The sequence below is a fragment of the Neolamprologus brichardi genome, chromosome 12 (genome assembly GCF_056152115.1).
Source record: "Neolamprologus brichardi isolate AB-2024 chromosome 12, ASM5615211v1, whole genome shotgun sequence".
Classification (NCBI taxonomy): domain Eukaryota; kingdom Metazoa; phylum Chordata; class Actinopteri; order Cichliformes; family Cichlidae; genus Neolamprologus; species Neolamprologus brichardi.
This window is the reverse complement of record NC_142115.1, coordinates 2,706,469-2,721,108: the sequence shown is the minus strand read 5'-3', so window position 1 is coordinate 2,721,108 and position 14,640 is coordinate 2,706,469. Positions and strand designations below refer to the sequence as shown.

The 14,640-nt window shown below is 40.4% G+C and overlaps 1 protein-coding gene across 2 annotated transcripts; it reads right to left on the bottom strand.

Annotated features, from left to right (window-relative positions):
* Positions 1-14,150, bottom strand: dgcr8 (DGCR8 microprocessor complex subunit). Of its 2 annotated transcripts, none has more exons than XM_006805452.3 (14): positions 14,024-14,150; positions 12,739-13,705; positions 11,813-11,975; positions 10,609-10,751; positions 9,715-10,054; positions 9,405-9,602; positions 9,190-9,291; positions 8,676-8,774; positions 6,393-6,475; positions 6,105-6,205; positions 5,447-5,553; positions 4,161-4,288; positions 2,363-2,476; positions 1-2,141 (listed from the first exon to the last, which is right to left on the bottom strand). In XM_006805452.3, exons 2-14 carry the CDS (start codon positions 13,423-13,425, stop codon positions 2,058-2,060), a joined length of 2,349 nt encoding a protein of 782 aa, XP_006805515.2. In that variant the 5' UTR covers positions 13,426-13,705; positions 14,024-14,150; the 3' UTR covers positions 1-2,057. The 2 variants fall into 2 exon arrangements, with proteins under 2 accessions (XP_006805515.2, XP_006805516.2); XM_006805453.3 differs by having other exon boundaries at positions 13,958-14,139.
* Between the last annotated feature and the right edge of the window lie 490 nt (positions 14,151-14,640).

The following is a 14,640-nucleotide window of genomic DNA, read 5'->3' as shown; positions in this document are numbered from 1 at the left end:
TTAGTCAAGACATTTTTATTTTGCATAACAAATATCACCAAAGTCATGGAGCTCAGGTTGCAATACATACTTCATAATCTAGGCAGCAACACTTCAAACAAGTCATTGGTACAACTTAACAGCAACGCATGAAAGCAGTATCCCCCCCCTCCCCTGACACTTATGGGCTTTGCATGAAAACACATACACAAAGGGAAAGCACATTCGTAAAGTGATCTGTACTATCACAGGAGCCTTGGGTAAACCGATGTGTGCTCTTGTAGAAAAACCACGGGGCCAATACTTGAGTGCACAGCAGTTTCCATTTTGTTCCAGCAAGTGACGGGTCTATGCATTTTCCTGTTAGTCCATATTCTCTTCAGTTCACAGCAACATTGAGTTTTCTATAAAATGCATAAGACTATAAGCTTTGGTATACACAGTTTCATCAGCTTGTTGGACTGAATGACTTTATCGCTGTTGTTTACATCAGTGCCAACTAAATTTTACAAGGCTGCCTTGAAAGAAAAAAAACTATTTGTGGCAAACGTACACAAAATACAGCCCACTCAGGTGAATCCTACAAATCTGGATGAGTTGTAGGCATATTTTCTTGAGACGTTTCTTGGCCATTTTTAACTGAAAACTATCTTAACAAATTCTTTATCAAGTAAATAGAGATTGGTCTTTCCACTTCCTGCTGAAGGGTGTTTTAGGTCCAATGTACAATATATACTCTTGAGCCCTTCATGAAATGGATTAACTAAGGCAACATGTAACCAACATGATTATTTTTAAAATAAGAATATAAATGAAAAGCAACTGAAATGTGCTTTGTGGTTAGCAACTGTGCATGGCATCAGCATATGAATAAAAATCCAAGAGCGAACTAACGCATGAGTGAAATGATCCCCAACATATTACAGTACTGTGTCCCTGTGGTTGGGGTATACTGCAGTGTCACCATGTAGCAGGAAGCTTATAGAACCTGACCTTCACCGGCTTAGGCCTAATGTCAGATATTTGTATGGGCACATGTGCGTGCCCTTTTATACTAAAGATCATTTAGAAGTAGTAGCTTGGTATCATTCAGAGATGGTGTCACAGTTTTTTTCCAAACAGTACCTCCAGCTTCACAGCTGGGTTAGTAGTCGGTGAAATTCATTACTTATAATTAAATGAAGGAGTCCCTTTTTAATACAGTCGTATTTATTTGTTAAGAATATCGACTGACAGAAAACAATCTGTACTGGTATCAGCGATGAAGACATCAGGTGGGCTCTAGCTTATGTCTTTTACTGAAACAAATGAAAAAGGCAAGACCCTCAAGAAAAAGTCAGCCCAAATATTCCACTAGGAATTATTCCAGGAATAAAAGCAACAGTCAACAAAAACATCTGACAGGACACGAGTGTGTAACAACAGTGAGCACTTCACACCGCATGTTGCCAACGTGCAAACCAAAGACAGCATCTGTCACTTCTGGGGACAAACAAGACCGCACACAGCTGTAATCATCACTCACCACATCCAGAACACCTACCATTAAAATACCAAATAAAATAGGAACTTTGCTTCCCAATTAAATGAACGGTATAAATACAAGTATTAGTAGTCCCTTTCAAATACTTTTAGCACAGAGAAAACTATCAGCTGCTGGTACTATGCGATCATGACTGGTGAAAACAAGCCTTCAAAAATAAAACCAGTGTGTGCAGTGGCTTTCTCCACTTTACGAGGCATGCAAATCTATTTTGATGTGGTTCATCTTATCAAGTAATGGTCACTTCTCTGGACACTGGGGGGAGGGGGGTTCTCCTACTGCTGTAATTAGGATGCATCTAGAGAGGTAGACGATATTCGCTCTACAGTCTGTTCAGTCCTACACTTCTACCAGCTCAACCAATTAAAACACAAGTGAAGGAAGCAAGCAGTAATATCAGCCTGGTCAATCCTTTACTATATTGCCATTTAGATCTCAGTGATGCATAATTAAGTGGTGGATGGTGGGGTGTGCGTGTGTGTGATGTCTGACAGTGACTGGTTTTCAGTGCTGTGGTTCATCAGTGATTTGAGATTTAAACGTCGACAGTGCAGAGGGGTTCGCTCCCCGGCTGGGCCGATTCCATTATGGTCATCTTGGGTTTCTTCCTCGTTTCCTCCTGGTAGAGAAAATCATTTAAGTACAACAAGCAAGATAAGAAAAACAATTATTCTCAAGTACAAGATTTTGGGTAGTGTACATGCAGTCTGGCCAACCAAAGACTGGAAGTTACACTCCTTTGTTTTGTCTTTTTTTTTTATTTACAAAAAAATAAAGCTAAACATTACCCCCACCCCCCCTTTTTTTTCGAACTAAAATCCCATTAAGAACCATTCCTACCCTTTGTGCAGCCAGTTTAATCATCTCTTCTTGCAGTTTGTTCAAGATATGAAGGTTTGGCTTGTTCTTTTTGGCATACTGCTGGAGCTCGATCACGCTCTTGTCGGAGCTCTCCTGAGAAGTAAGATCATTTTGTAACGACATAGCACAGGCCACATGACACTTCATGATAACACGCTATTCAGCTCATCAACACATAGCTGTACCATTCCAATATGTGCAGAAAATTGGTTCAATTCTACATCCCAGTCATTGGTTTAAAACCCAAAATCAATGACGGAGCAGCCCATCCGCTGTTGACCAACACTCTAGGAGCAGAGCTTTGTCATCACATAAGCTCGTTTATTTTATTATGCATAGTAGTGACTTTGGGCTTACGACTGTAATTAACAAAGGATCCAGCTTTATTTAGCTGGACACTTCAAATGTTCCAGCACTGACCCACTCACATCTTTTTTCCTGTCATAGACACCCAGTTCACAAAGCAGGAACTCCAGCAACACTTGAGGTAGAAGAACAACTTTAATAATAGACCAACGCGTTTCGGCTTGTGGCCTTCATCAGGGTCATAGTAAAACATTGTAAAAATTGCTTAAATACAAGACAGGAAACAGAAAAAAAATTTAAATTAACCAGTCAAAACTTCATAGATAGGTCAGCTGACATATAATAGGTAGGTATTGGTTAATTGGCTAAGTCACGCCCAAGTAAATACCGGACTAGATCATTACTGATGAGGAGAAGGGGGGGGGTGACATAACCCCCATATGTCTGAAAATAACACATGCATGAAATGCATAAGGAGGAAGCTATAAATATACACACAGGTTTTTAAAAAAAAAAAGGGGGGGGGGGGTCTTTAATGGTAAAAGCACGTTTGAATTAGAAAACAAAATTACATCATCACATGGGAACACATTAAAAGATCCTTATTTATGTCTCTAAAATGTAAAATATCTCAAATTTAGACTTGAATTGTAGACTTAAGATGAGATGTCTAAAGCGCTACTTCTTCTTTGGCTAAAATAATAAGATTAATTAAATAAATATTACTCATGTGAGAGTAATTTAACATATGGGGGTTATGTCACCCCCCCTTCTCCTCATCAGTAATGATCTAGTCTGGTATTTACTTGGGCGTGACTTAGCCAATTAACCAATACCTACCTATTATATGTCAGCTGACCTATCTGTGAAGTTTTGACTGGTTAATTTGAATTTTTTTTCTGTTTCCTGTCTTGTATTTAAGCAATTTTTACAATGTTTTACTATGACCCTGATGAAGGCCACAAGCCGAAACGCGTTGGTCTATTATTAAAGTTGTTCTTCTACCTCAAGTGTTGCTGGAGTTCCTGCTTTGTGAATTATTTTATCCTCTCCATGCACCTTGGAAGCAGGTGAAGTTGTGCCAGAAATTTTTTTTGCTGCGATAGACACCCAGTTCCCAAATAAATTAATTAACAGAAAGCAGCATCTTAAAACGGCATCTTCTTGTTCTTCATCCTGTTTTCAGACCCAAAATGAACTGTGGTTTGAAAAAGATGAAAAATTGACTGCCACTTGCTCCAATTCTATAGAGCATCCACTGTTTATCAGTGTATCAGGCGCCCTCTGTATCGGTCACAAAAACTATGATGCACAATGCTGAGTTAAAGCTGGAGATTGCGACTCTGTGGAAAACGGTATCTTCTCATCTAAAGACACTTAAAATCCCACATGAACTATATTAGAGACCAAAACAATTTTCTTCATCTTCAATGCTTTCTCTTAAGACTTTACAGCAGCGGTCAGTCCTTACCTTCTTGACCATCTTATTGCTCTCTCTGCCGTACATGCGCAGCAGTGAGCCCCAGTTCTTGACGTGAGGATGTAGCATCTGCAAGATCTTCTGAGATGCTAGCTGTTTGCCAACCCTCTTGTTCTTGCCTAGTTACAAAGATGACAAATACAAATAACCTGTCACTGAAACTCACATGTTAGTGTCACACAGTGAAAATTTGTATTTATCACTTATATTGGTTTTATTCTGATTTTTAGTGTTTTTATTTGCATGTTTTTAGTGTGTCATTTGACATTGTTTTAATCCACTGTGGAATGGCTGAACATGGGATAAATTAGTTGATAGGGATCACCTGCTGAGGTATGGGTGTGTCCAGAGGTGGCCTGTTAGCTGCGTAAAGACCTTTTAAAAGCAGGCTAGCTGAGCCCTGGGAGGACAGAGGCCCCAGATATGAGCAGGAATGTGTGAAGGCCAGGTGAAAAGAGGGACCCGCTAACACCTAATCTGGAGACGGATCGGCCAGCGAGACGTGGCGGCCCAGTCCTGACAGCAAGGAACGGCGACAGTGGGAGACAACGCGTGTGATTAGCAGCAGGGCAGAGGTATGCCTCTGCCTGCATTTGTGAGTAGTGTCTCCACTGTTGTTCGCCGGATGCAGCCGGGTTGGGAGAGGGTCGCCATGGCTATAAGCCAGGGACACTTCTGGGACGATTGTTCTGGCCCCTATTTGTTATTTTACAGGGCGCTGATGCGAGGGGAGCCGTGGTGGCATCGCATGATGGACTCCGGTGCAGAACGCAAGCTGGGCTGGGATGTGATGGGCCTAGTGAAGCGATAGGAGGAGGATAGGAGGCTCCTCCTTGTCTGTTGGAGACTAGACCGCCGTGGACTCCGCTCTGGAGGAAGAATTCCTGGCTTGCTGGTTGACCCATAATGAACATGTGGCATAATTACATCAGGGGATTTTAGTGGATGTAGAAAATTGTATTTTTATGGGTTTTAGAATTGTTTTACTATATAGACAACATTTTATTCTGTAGGGTTTTTTTAAGAGGTGTTTTTGTGCTCCCTGGCCTGGTAATAAACCGCTTCCGATCAGACTCATGACATTCTGGCACATGAGCTTTAGTGTCTGCGTTACATTAGCAAAACAGGTCCACAAAAAAACTAAATAAAAGGAAAATAATTCTAATAATATGGACTTTATTTACAAAGCAATCCTGACAGCTGCTTTGAACTTATTTATAAATAACACCCAGCTGTGCTCTCGCCAGAAAGAAATGCAAAGATTAGGGTCTACTTACACCAGCCACGCACAGTATGTTTCCCACATGTCATCACATATTCACTCTTCTGGTTCTTCCCCGGGATCACCTCAAATTTAATGCTGGTGTCCCCCATCCCGTGGTTTCTGCAGTAAGGAACAAACATTTGTTTTCACATGGATATTTGAAATCTCTCTCTTTGCACAGACACCCCAATGTCCAATCAGCAGCTGTGAACTTCATTCTCTCATCTCGATGACGAGCAGCTCCACCTTATCATTTCAGTTAAATGCTTTTCCTTGTTTTCTGTCATATATATATATTTTGAGCCAAATGATCCATTTCAAACTGATTTTCCCACTTATGTTTCTGGATGATATCCTGAACACTGGCATCTCGGGCACACAGCCAATCAGTTGTTTCAATCCATGTACAAGGAGCAGTGAGGAGGGACTCTAACAGCTTGTTTCAAATAGAGGGTGAAATCAAAGACTGCAACAAGGCCAGTAAAAGATAGTAAGGATCATTTTGAAAAGTTAATCATGCAGAGCTGCTCTAATAACAATATGGACGCAGTCGTATGAGTATAAATCCCACAACAGGTGACATAAAGAGGCCTGAGAGAGAGAGACAGAAGAAAAAAGGACACACACAATAACAGTTTAACAATATTAATGAATACTCAAATCTACTTTACCTTTTAAGGCACTCATGAAGAATCTGATATGGCGATAGTAGTCCTGCTTTGTTGGTCAGCTCATATACTCTTGAATCTTCTATACTGATATGATTAAAATACTGCAGGAGAGAATGCACTGAATGTCACCACTGCTGTGTCATCTTCAACTCTAAAAAGATGTTTTACATTTGAAGGAAGTATTATATGAAAATCTTGGCTTCAGAATTAGGATTTAGCTTTGCTTCAAGAGTAAACCAAAAAAAAGAAATACACATAGAAAAAAAATGTCAAAAAACTAACAAGTACCTCCAGTTCATCGCCTTCAACGGGTTTCTCCTCCGAGGTCTGCTTCACAAAGTCAGGTATGAGGATTTCCAGTGTTGCTCGAGCTGCAAAGACCCAGTGAGATTTTACAGCAGGTGAATGTGCAAATATTTCCCACATGTAATACAGTGTACTGTTATCTTGCTCCATTGTGGGGAGGTGCAGCGAAGACAGGTTGTTCTTGGAGCTGCAGTGTGTAAGAAAGTGTAACCTCTTGACTTTTCAGAAGACGTCTCTCACAAAGCAGAAACATCCAAGCTGTTCAGTGACACCAACTAAAGCCTCTTTTCTATCAGTACCTACTCGAATCGACTCACCACGTTTTCCATTAGCTCATATTACCTGGTACCACGTACGTTTTTAGTACCTTCTCGGCCGGTCTGAGCAGGTACTAAAATGTGATGTCGTCACACTGCGCTGCCACTGATTGGCTGGTCAATTGATGAGTGATGAGAGCCTCTCTCATTCACGAAAATCAAAACCATCATTTTTAAAAAACCCGGCAACGAATGACAGGACGACGCCGGGGTCCCCCGAGTCTGACGGAAAGCAACAGAGCGAGCAGCGGGTATATTCTTGCCTCAACGTCCAGCTTTGTTGTAGCGTTTGTGGTGCATTCTAATAACGTGGGATGTATTGCTATGACAACGAAAACACACATCAGGTGGCACTCATTTGCAATGGAAACCAGTGAATTGGAGTCAAGTCGTGGCCACTTGATGTAGGTACTAGAGATGGACCGATCCGATATTACGTATCGTATCGGTCCGATACTGACCCAAATTCCTGGATCGGATATCGGCGAGAAATAAAAAATGTAATCCGATCCATTAAATATCAAAAAAGCACCTCACAAAACTTGCTACATGGTGTAACCTGGCTCATAACCGTAGCACGTTGCAGCAGTGTGCGTCACGTGATAGAGCGGCTGTGTGTATCTGTAGCCTTGCTAGCAAACCAGCATTTCATCTCTGAGGAAGTTTTCCCAGAGAGAAGTAAAGCAAGTGTGTAAGTTCATCTCTGAATGTCTGTAAAGCATTCCCACCTTAAGCTTAACAACCGATATATGGAGGGACTGCCTCTCTCTCTCCCCCTCCCCCTCCTGCTCCTACTTCAATCGTGAAACTGATCAATGATCAGCTGATCGGCTTTTCTGTCGCGAGTCCGTCTCTCTTCTTTGTTTTTGGCCCACTTTGCACCAGAAAGAGGAAACCAGCGGCTGAACAACAGCAGCACGTTTAACCTTGATCAGCTGTTGTTAGAATTTATTTAATATTATTTCTACACCAGGATCTTTTTCTACGCAGCTGACTGCTGGTAACTGTGCAGGGGCGGATCTAGCAAAGTTTAGCCAGGGGGGCCGATAGGGCATGAACAGGGAAAAGGGGGCACAAAGACATACTTTTCTTTCTTATTCTCATTTAAAATGTCGAGCTTTTAATAAATAATTATCTGAATCTTACACCCAAAGTTTTGATCTTATGTAAAATGTATAGAAGTCCATTACTGTATATAGTAACTGTTAAGTCTAATATACCCTAGTAAGCTATACTACTTTTTCCTTTGGGAAAGTACCATCTGTGCAGTTCTGTAGAAGAAAAATGTTGAATCTATTTAATTATTCTTGAAAAATAATTTATTTCTGTGATTTTTTTTTCACACTGCATCAAATTAAAGTTGATTACATTGATTAAGCATCATGAGGTGGAGGGTGGTTCCCTATTTTTTTTTGCTGGGAGTTTGCAACCCTATTAGTTAGGTTGCTTAATATTTCTGCTAAGTACTCTTTAAAATACCAGAGTAGGGAGGATGGAGCAGGTTTAAGTTTATTAGATTGGTCAGTTTTGCTGAACTATGAAATATTTTGTTGTATTTTTTACATACAGGTATAACAGAATAGCTTTAGTGTTGTTGTTTATTTAAACTTGAGTATAAACTTATACAAAATGCAGCAAGATATTAAAAAAACGTTTTATTGATTAAAAAACACACTATATCGGATTCATATCGGTATCGGCAGATATCCAAATTTATGATATCGGTATCGGACATAAAAAAGTGGTATCGTGCCATCTCTAGTAGGTACTAATGGAAAAGGGGCTTGACATGATGTTTTTTTAAAGTCATTATGCTGATTTTTTTTTAATTTATACCAACTCCAAAGGACAACCTCTAATACAACACCATCATTTTTTTTATATATTAAGCTGTGACCAATATCAACCACATGATCAAATGTCCAATATTGTAAAGAAGAAGAATTACCAGCTTTATTCTTGGCAAGTTTTTTACTGCTTGCAGTCCCTGTGCCGTATGTGACTCCATCTATAATGACTGACGCTCCAAAGGGTTCACTTGGGTTCTCTGTGGAAAGAATGGCAGATTAAAATGGATATTCTAAAAAGGTCAACATCAAAAACACGCAAAACACAAAAAAACAAAAACACTTTTACTAGTTTATGCACAAAATGTCCTGATAGAAAATGAGTGGAAGAAGTAATAGCGTACTATGAATTTGACTGTCTGTGCATTAGCTGCTTGATAAAACCAATCAGAGATCATATATCGGCCTTTCACGTTGCTTAATAGCAGTTTTATATGTTAACCCAGTGTTTTTGCTCCAGATCCAACACCAGGTTACAGCTCAGTTGTTGTGTTTATTTAAGATAAGCTAAAAAGAAAGCTACTGACATAGGTCGCTAACCTGCTAATATTGCTTCGTAGTACACCCTTATAAATTACTGTATTACCTTTGGCCGCTTAAGAAAGAGGAACTTACCACAATCAAAAAAGTTGTAAACAGGGCGAACCTTGAGGATACGCTGCATATATTCATGTAAGATGCAAACTTCAGACTTTCCATTAGGATTTATAACAAATTCTGTGGAAACAAACAATTCATTGCATCAACAAACAAAAACTTAACAGGATATGTTTAATATCTAGACCCGAACTGTATAAAATGTACACAGTATGAATCACAGGTACTGGCACCTTTCTTAGTAGGAGCATCCTGGACTGACAGTGTGATGAGCTTCTGGTTGGCAGGCAGGATAGGTCTTTCTGACTCTGCCTGTTTCCTCTTCATGTCTCTGTTGAACTGTCTTCGCTCAGCCCAGGTGCGAAACTTCTTGACAGTCACTTGTTCAAAGTCAAAGCATTTCTCCAGGTACAGGCGAAATTCTTCAAGTTCTGCAAGGAAGTTTCAAGATGTCAGATGAGGTCTTTTACTGCAGCAAAAAACAAGCAAACAAACAAAAAAAGAACATTTCAAAAGTCACTGCTAGTGTGGGAAGCTATTTACCTATGGACTCATCCTTGCACACCTCCACTTTGGCCTTGACCTGCCCTAAGGCTCCTTGTGCAGAGTCACAGGGTAGAGCCTCTTTATTTTGGATGCTGTTGTCAGTGGTACCTTCTCCATCCCGACCTTCACCAGGGAGACTGGAGGGTGGCATGACATCCTGGTCCTCAGCTGTAGCATCTGATGTGCCTACTTGCTCTCCCCCGTTGGCCTCCTCAGCAGGCTTGACAACAGACTCCTCTGCATCAGGCACCACTTCCCCATTCAGCTCCCGTTCCTCCTGTTCCTTCATTTTCTTGTAGTGTAGGCAGGGGATGCTGCTTACAGGTGGGTCGTGTTTCTGTTTGAACAATATGTTAACAGTGCTGTAAGTTTGACTCATTTTAAAATGACCTGGAAAGTGTCCATAGGCTTTAAATATATAAGGTAAAATCTCTCAAAGTGATGTTTACCCAGCTGTAAAATGTTCAAGATGTAGCTCATCCAGTGCCAATATGTGTTTTGAGGATAACAGTGTTGTTATGGTTTTCTTTAGGCAAAAACATTTGAGCCTTTGTTTTCTCAAACACTGTGTCAGTATTGGCAGGGTTCCCGAGCCCTTTAATTCACTAATTTCACACTAACTTGAACAACAAAAATAACACCACATCAAATGTTGTTACTTTTGTATTATGTGAATTAACTCAGATTAATCAGGAACAAACAGACGAGGAACAGTGCAGAGTTTAGGCTTTTGGTGGGAGACTACTTTAGTCCAAACTGAGAGCAGAAGCAAAATCTGTCACTAATCTGTTTAGAAGTTTGACACAGGCAGACGTTTAATGTAAGCAAAGCTACATTTTATTCCACCAATTTCATAAACAGAAACAGTTGTGAAATTTATGCCGTTCTTACCCTGATGCTTCCAGTGCCAAGGAAGTACGGTCTGGACCAAGTGACCACTCTGGTCTCTCTGTGCAGGTAGACTGGAATGCCTGAATTATGGAATGTCATTATCCATCCATCAGGGAGAGGCTCGGTGGGCGGACGTCCCCGACCTAGTACATAAGAAAATGTAAATGGAAATATAAGTACTGCACTTTGTGGTATACCTCATTAGTAATACTAAATACTGACATTTCTAGGAGTTGTAATAATCATTCATTCAAAAAATGAAAATAAAAAAGGCATTTTTATTTATTTGCTTCATTTTCCATGTAAATATAATCCAAAACAAATCAAAAAAGCCAGAACAGCGACCATTACTAAGACTTTAACATGTGTGATGTTTTTGTCAGAGGCAAATTAGAAGAATTTATTTTTCTGTAAATATTTTGCTACTTTGAAAGGTTATTTACTTTCTCAGTTTAGGTGCATGATATCCTTCTCACTCTTAGCAGTAATCATTACACTTTAGGTCACCTTGTTGTAAATAAGCACCTTGCTAAAAATCTATGGGAGTTTGTCCCCTGTGAAAAAGACATCGCTTTTTAACTTTGAGACTGAATCATGTTCAGCTCATGGGTATGAGGTGAAGACTGAGAGACTATTTGCTATTAATTACATCAAAACCATCATTAACAGGCCTAAATGCTTCTTAGCTGGGAAAGTGAAGTCTTTGCCTTTAAAATGCGACCAATGCAACCATATTAATTTAAAGTTTGGTAAAAGAAAAAGTATGACACTGTTCTGAAGTTGAAATTACAAACTTCAAACAATGATTTCTGAAGGAACTTTAAGGAATTTGGAATATTTCTGCTTTGTCTTTTAGGATTTCAAACCAGACTTGTTTAGCAGGTCATTCTGTGTAATACAACAACAACACTCAAAGACAGCAATGACCATGTGCTGTTAGACTGTGTGATCCTTTCAGACGACTTCTTACTTGTCTAGTCTATTTATAGAGAGCACATCTACCAAGCAGTGTCTCAAAGGACAGCAGGTTCTTCCCATAGGTCACACACAAAAATATAATATACAAAAGATAAAATAAATTTCCTACAATTTATGATGGTTTATTTAAACAAAAAACAAAAGTAACTAATAAGACAAACATGTGGCACATACAAGACAGAGTATTTGCAGTATACTTCAGACTACAGGCCCCTCCCCAACTCACTCTTCAGGACAGTCTTAATTTTGGTCATCATGGGTTGAACACCTCCTTCACCATCTGACTGATGATCACTGTCTCCACCATATTTATCCTCTGCCGGGCGCATCTTCTTCGGGACTGGCATGCCCTCCTCCAACAGAGCGTCGACGTCATTGTCAAATTCCTCCTAGAAGAGTGAAGGGTTAAGGCCAGCAGATGATGACTGTTGGGCAGTTCTAGAGAGTACTGAATTCTTTGTAGTCTCAAACTGTGTGTTTGTGTGTGTGTAACTCTGTAGAAATATAGAAAGAAACATTACAGCTGCAAAATGGTGCATAAAAGCAATTATGAGTTTAGAAAGAGAGGATATGCCCCTCTGTAAACTAGCCAGGTTTCAAAAAAAAAATTACCTTGAAAATAGGAAAAGGGCAGGCACTTTAAAAATTGACCAAAGCTCCACAGCTGTGATTTTACTGGCCAATATTTCCTCAAAAGTACCAGCTGGTCCGACCAACCACAGTGAGCTTACAGCCTGTCAAAATGGATTCTCTAATGATCGCACCAGAATTCATCCGTCTAACAGTAACTTCTCCCACTAGAAAATCATATGAAGATTTCTTTTGGGTCAAACGCAGACTCCGCTATTGAAGGTAAAAATTAAAACACTGACCTCTTCCAGCTTCACACTTCACATTTTCAGTGATTTAAAACAAAACAAAAAAACATTGGTTATCAAACATTTACTTAAACATTTGGTCCTGGTTTTATAAATAAAAGCTTGATGCAGACGAGTGATGAAATATGACATTAAGAAGTGTACTGTACTTGCAGTGACTGTAGTGTTTGTGGTCTGCATTAGTCCTGCATTATTATGTGTTTCACAACGAAGGACAAACTCAGTGCAACGTTGTCACTAAAAGAGGATACTGCAAATAAAAGTCCAGTCATACCTCATAAGAGTAAGCCGTGACTTCGTCATATGCCTGTTCCTGCTGAACTATGACGTCAGACTTAAAGCCTCCATGCTCTCCATCGTCGGGCTCCAGGAAGTTCTCGTAGAGGTCATCCAACTCATCCAGGACAGCAAACTCAACCTTATTCTCAAGATCTACCTCTGTGTCCTCTGACTTTCTGGCTGCAGCATTTGCTGCTCCACCAGCAACCTCGGCTACCTCCTGCTCACTAGCCATGTCATGCAACTCACCATTGACACTTTCTAAACCATCCTCGCTCCCTGCCTCCTGCCTCTCACCTGTATATAAAACCTTCCTCTCTTTGCTATTACTGCTTTCAGTGAAGCTCACACTAATCTTAACATCTCTGAGCAGCTTGAGATCTGGCAGAAACTTGGTGACCGGGGGAGCATGGCGGGCTGTTCTGGGGCACGGTGGGGCGGGACTGGCCTCATCTGAGAGATGACTACAGAAAGTCAGTGAGCCCCTGCTGAGGGGCTGCTGTGTCTTGGTTTCCCCGTCCCCTGGGGTGTATGTGTATCCATCACCACCAGAGCTAACGTCCATTACCTCTGCGTCACTGGACGTTTGCAGGGGAGGTGGTGGAGGTGCTCTGCCCTCATCTAGGCCAAAATCATCAGGTGGCTCCAAGGGGAGAGGGGGTAGAACATCATCTATCTCCATTTCCTTATAAATATATAGCTAACTTAAATAGACTGAAATTTTAATTTTAAATTCTTTACTTAGTGAGAGGCTATCTTCTTATCTAAACACAGAATGCATGCAGAAGCACATCCCTGCATAGGCCACGTACCAGAGGTGAATATGCTAAGCTGACTACATTGTTCTTTTCATTAATGTAGACAGCTTTCAGAATCACTGTCTCAATTATTGGAAATCACAATGCATTCAGCTTAATATGGGATCTAGGCACTGATCATCCTCCACTGCGATCTTGTGGAAGCTAGAAAAAAGGGACCAGTGAGAATAATGTCAGAAAACACAACTTTATTACTATTACAATACGATATTTAACGTAAAAATAGCTTCGACAAATAGACGTGTTTTGGCTTTGAATTTGAATATGTTGTATGCAAACTATACATTTGAATAAAATGGGGAACAACCACTGTTTAGCGCATCTGTTCAGCCCGAAGCTTCACAGTGGGCCCCTGCTAAGGTTAGCATCAATGCTAATGAGCTGAGCTACACTCACCGAGCAAACCCGCAAAGGTCAGCAACCCATAAAACAGCCAGATATTTGGGATACAGGCGTACTCACTGATAAATATGACACGGGTATCTCCTCCTGGGCAACTATCTACCTTTCTAAATTAACACAATTCTCGTCGCGCCGCCATCTTGAAGAAAATCCTAGCCGCGGCTCCCAAACTCATGCCCCGCCTTCCTCTACCGGCTTTTTCAGAACCGGATGTTCACATGGCCAATCACTGCATCCTTCAACCGCCATTATTCGGCCAATCAACACGACAGCGTCACACCTCGTGGCCTATCAGCAACATGGCAATCACCCAATACCAACGCCTGTATGCTTCGTGTTTTTCCCTATGGCAGGGGACACGGTCCAAATTTTATATATATATATATATCTATATATATATATATAGATACAGATATTATATAATCTATATATAATTCTATATTCTAGCGCATTCTAGTCTAAATTCGAATGAAACCAACAGTAATTGTAACGTCTCCAGCACTCTCATTCCTTTCAGTGGAAATAAATATATTTGGGAAAACCTTTATATTTAAGCATCACCCACCTAAAACAAATGATGGGCAGGCTAGCATATCCTGAGAAAAGTAAAAGTTCAGTATTTCTCAGTATATATGAATTACAAGAGCTATAAAGGCACATGTAGTATTTTGGAAGTT

Bases quoted from the DNA above. Each gene is read 5' to 3' on its own strand.
- dgcr8 (XM_006805452.3), bottom strand. From the start codon at position 13,425: ATGGAGATAGATGATGTTCTACCCCCTCTCCCCTTGGAGCCACCTGAT. The intron at 11,976-12,738 runs GTATGACTGGAC...TCACTCTTCTAG, and splicing joins TCACGGCTTACTCTTATGAG to GAGGAATTTGACAATGACGT. The intron at 10,752-11,812 runs GTGAGTTGGGGA...CTTATGTACTAG, and splicing joins AATTAAGACTGTCCTGAAGA to GTCGGGGACGTCCGCCCACC.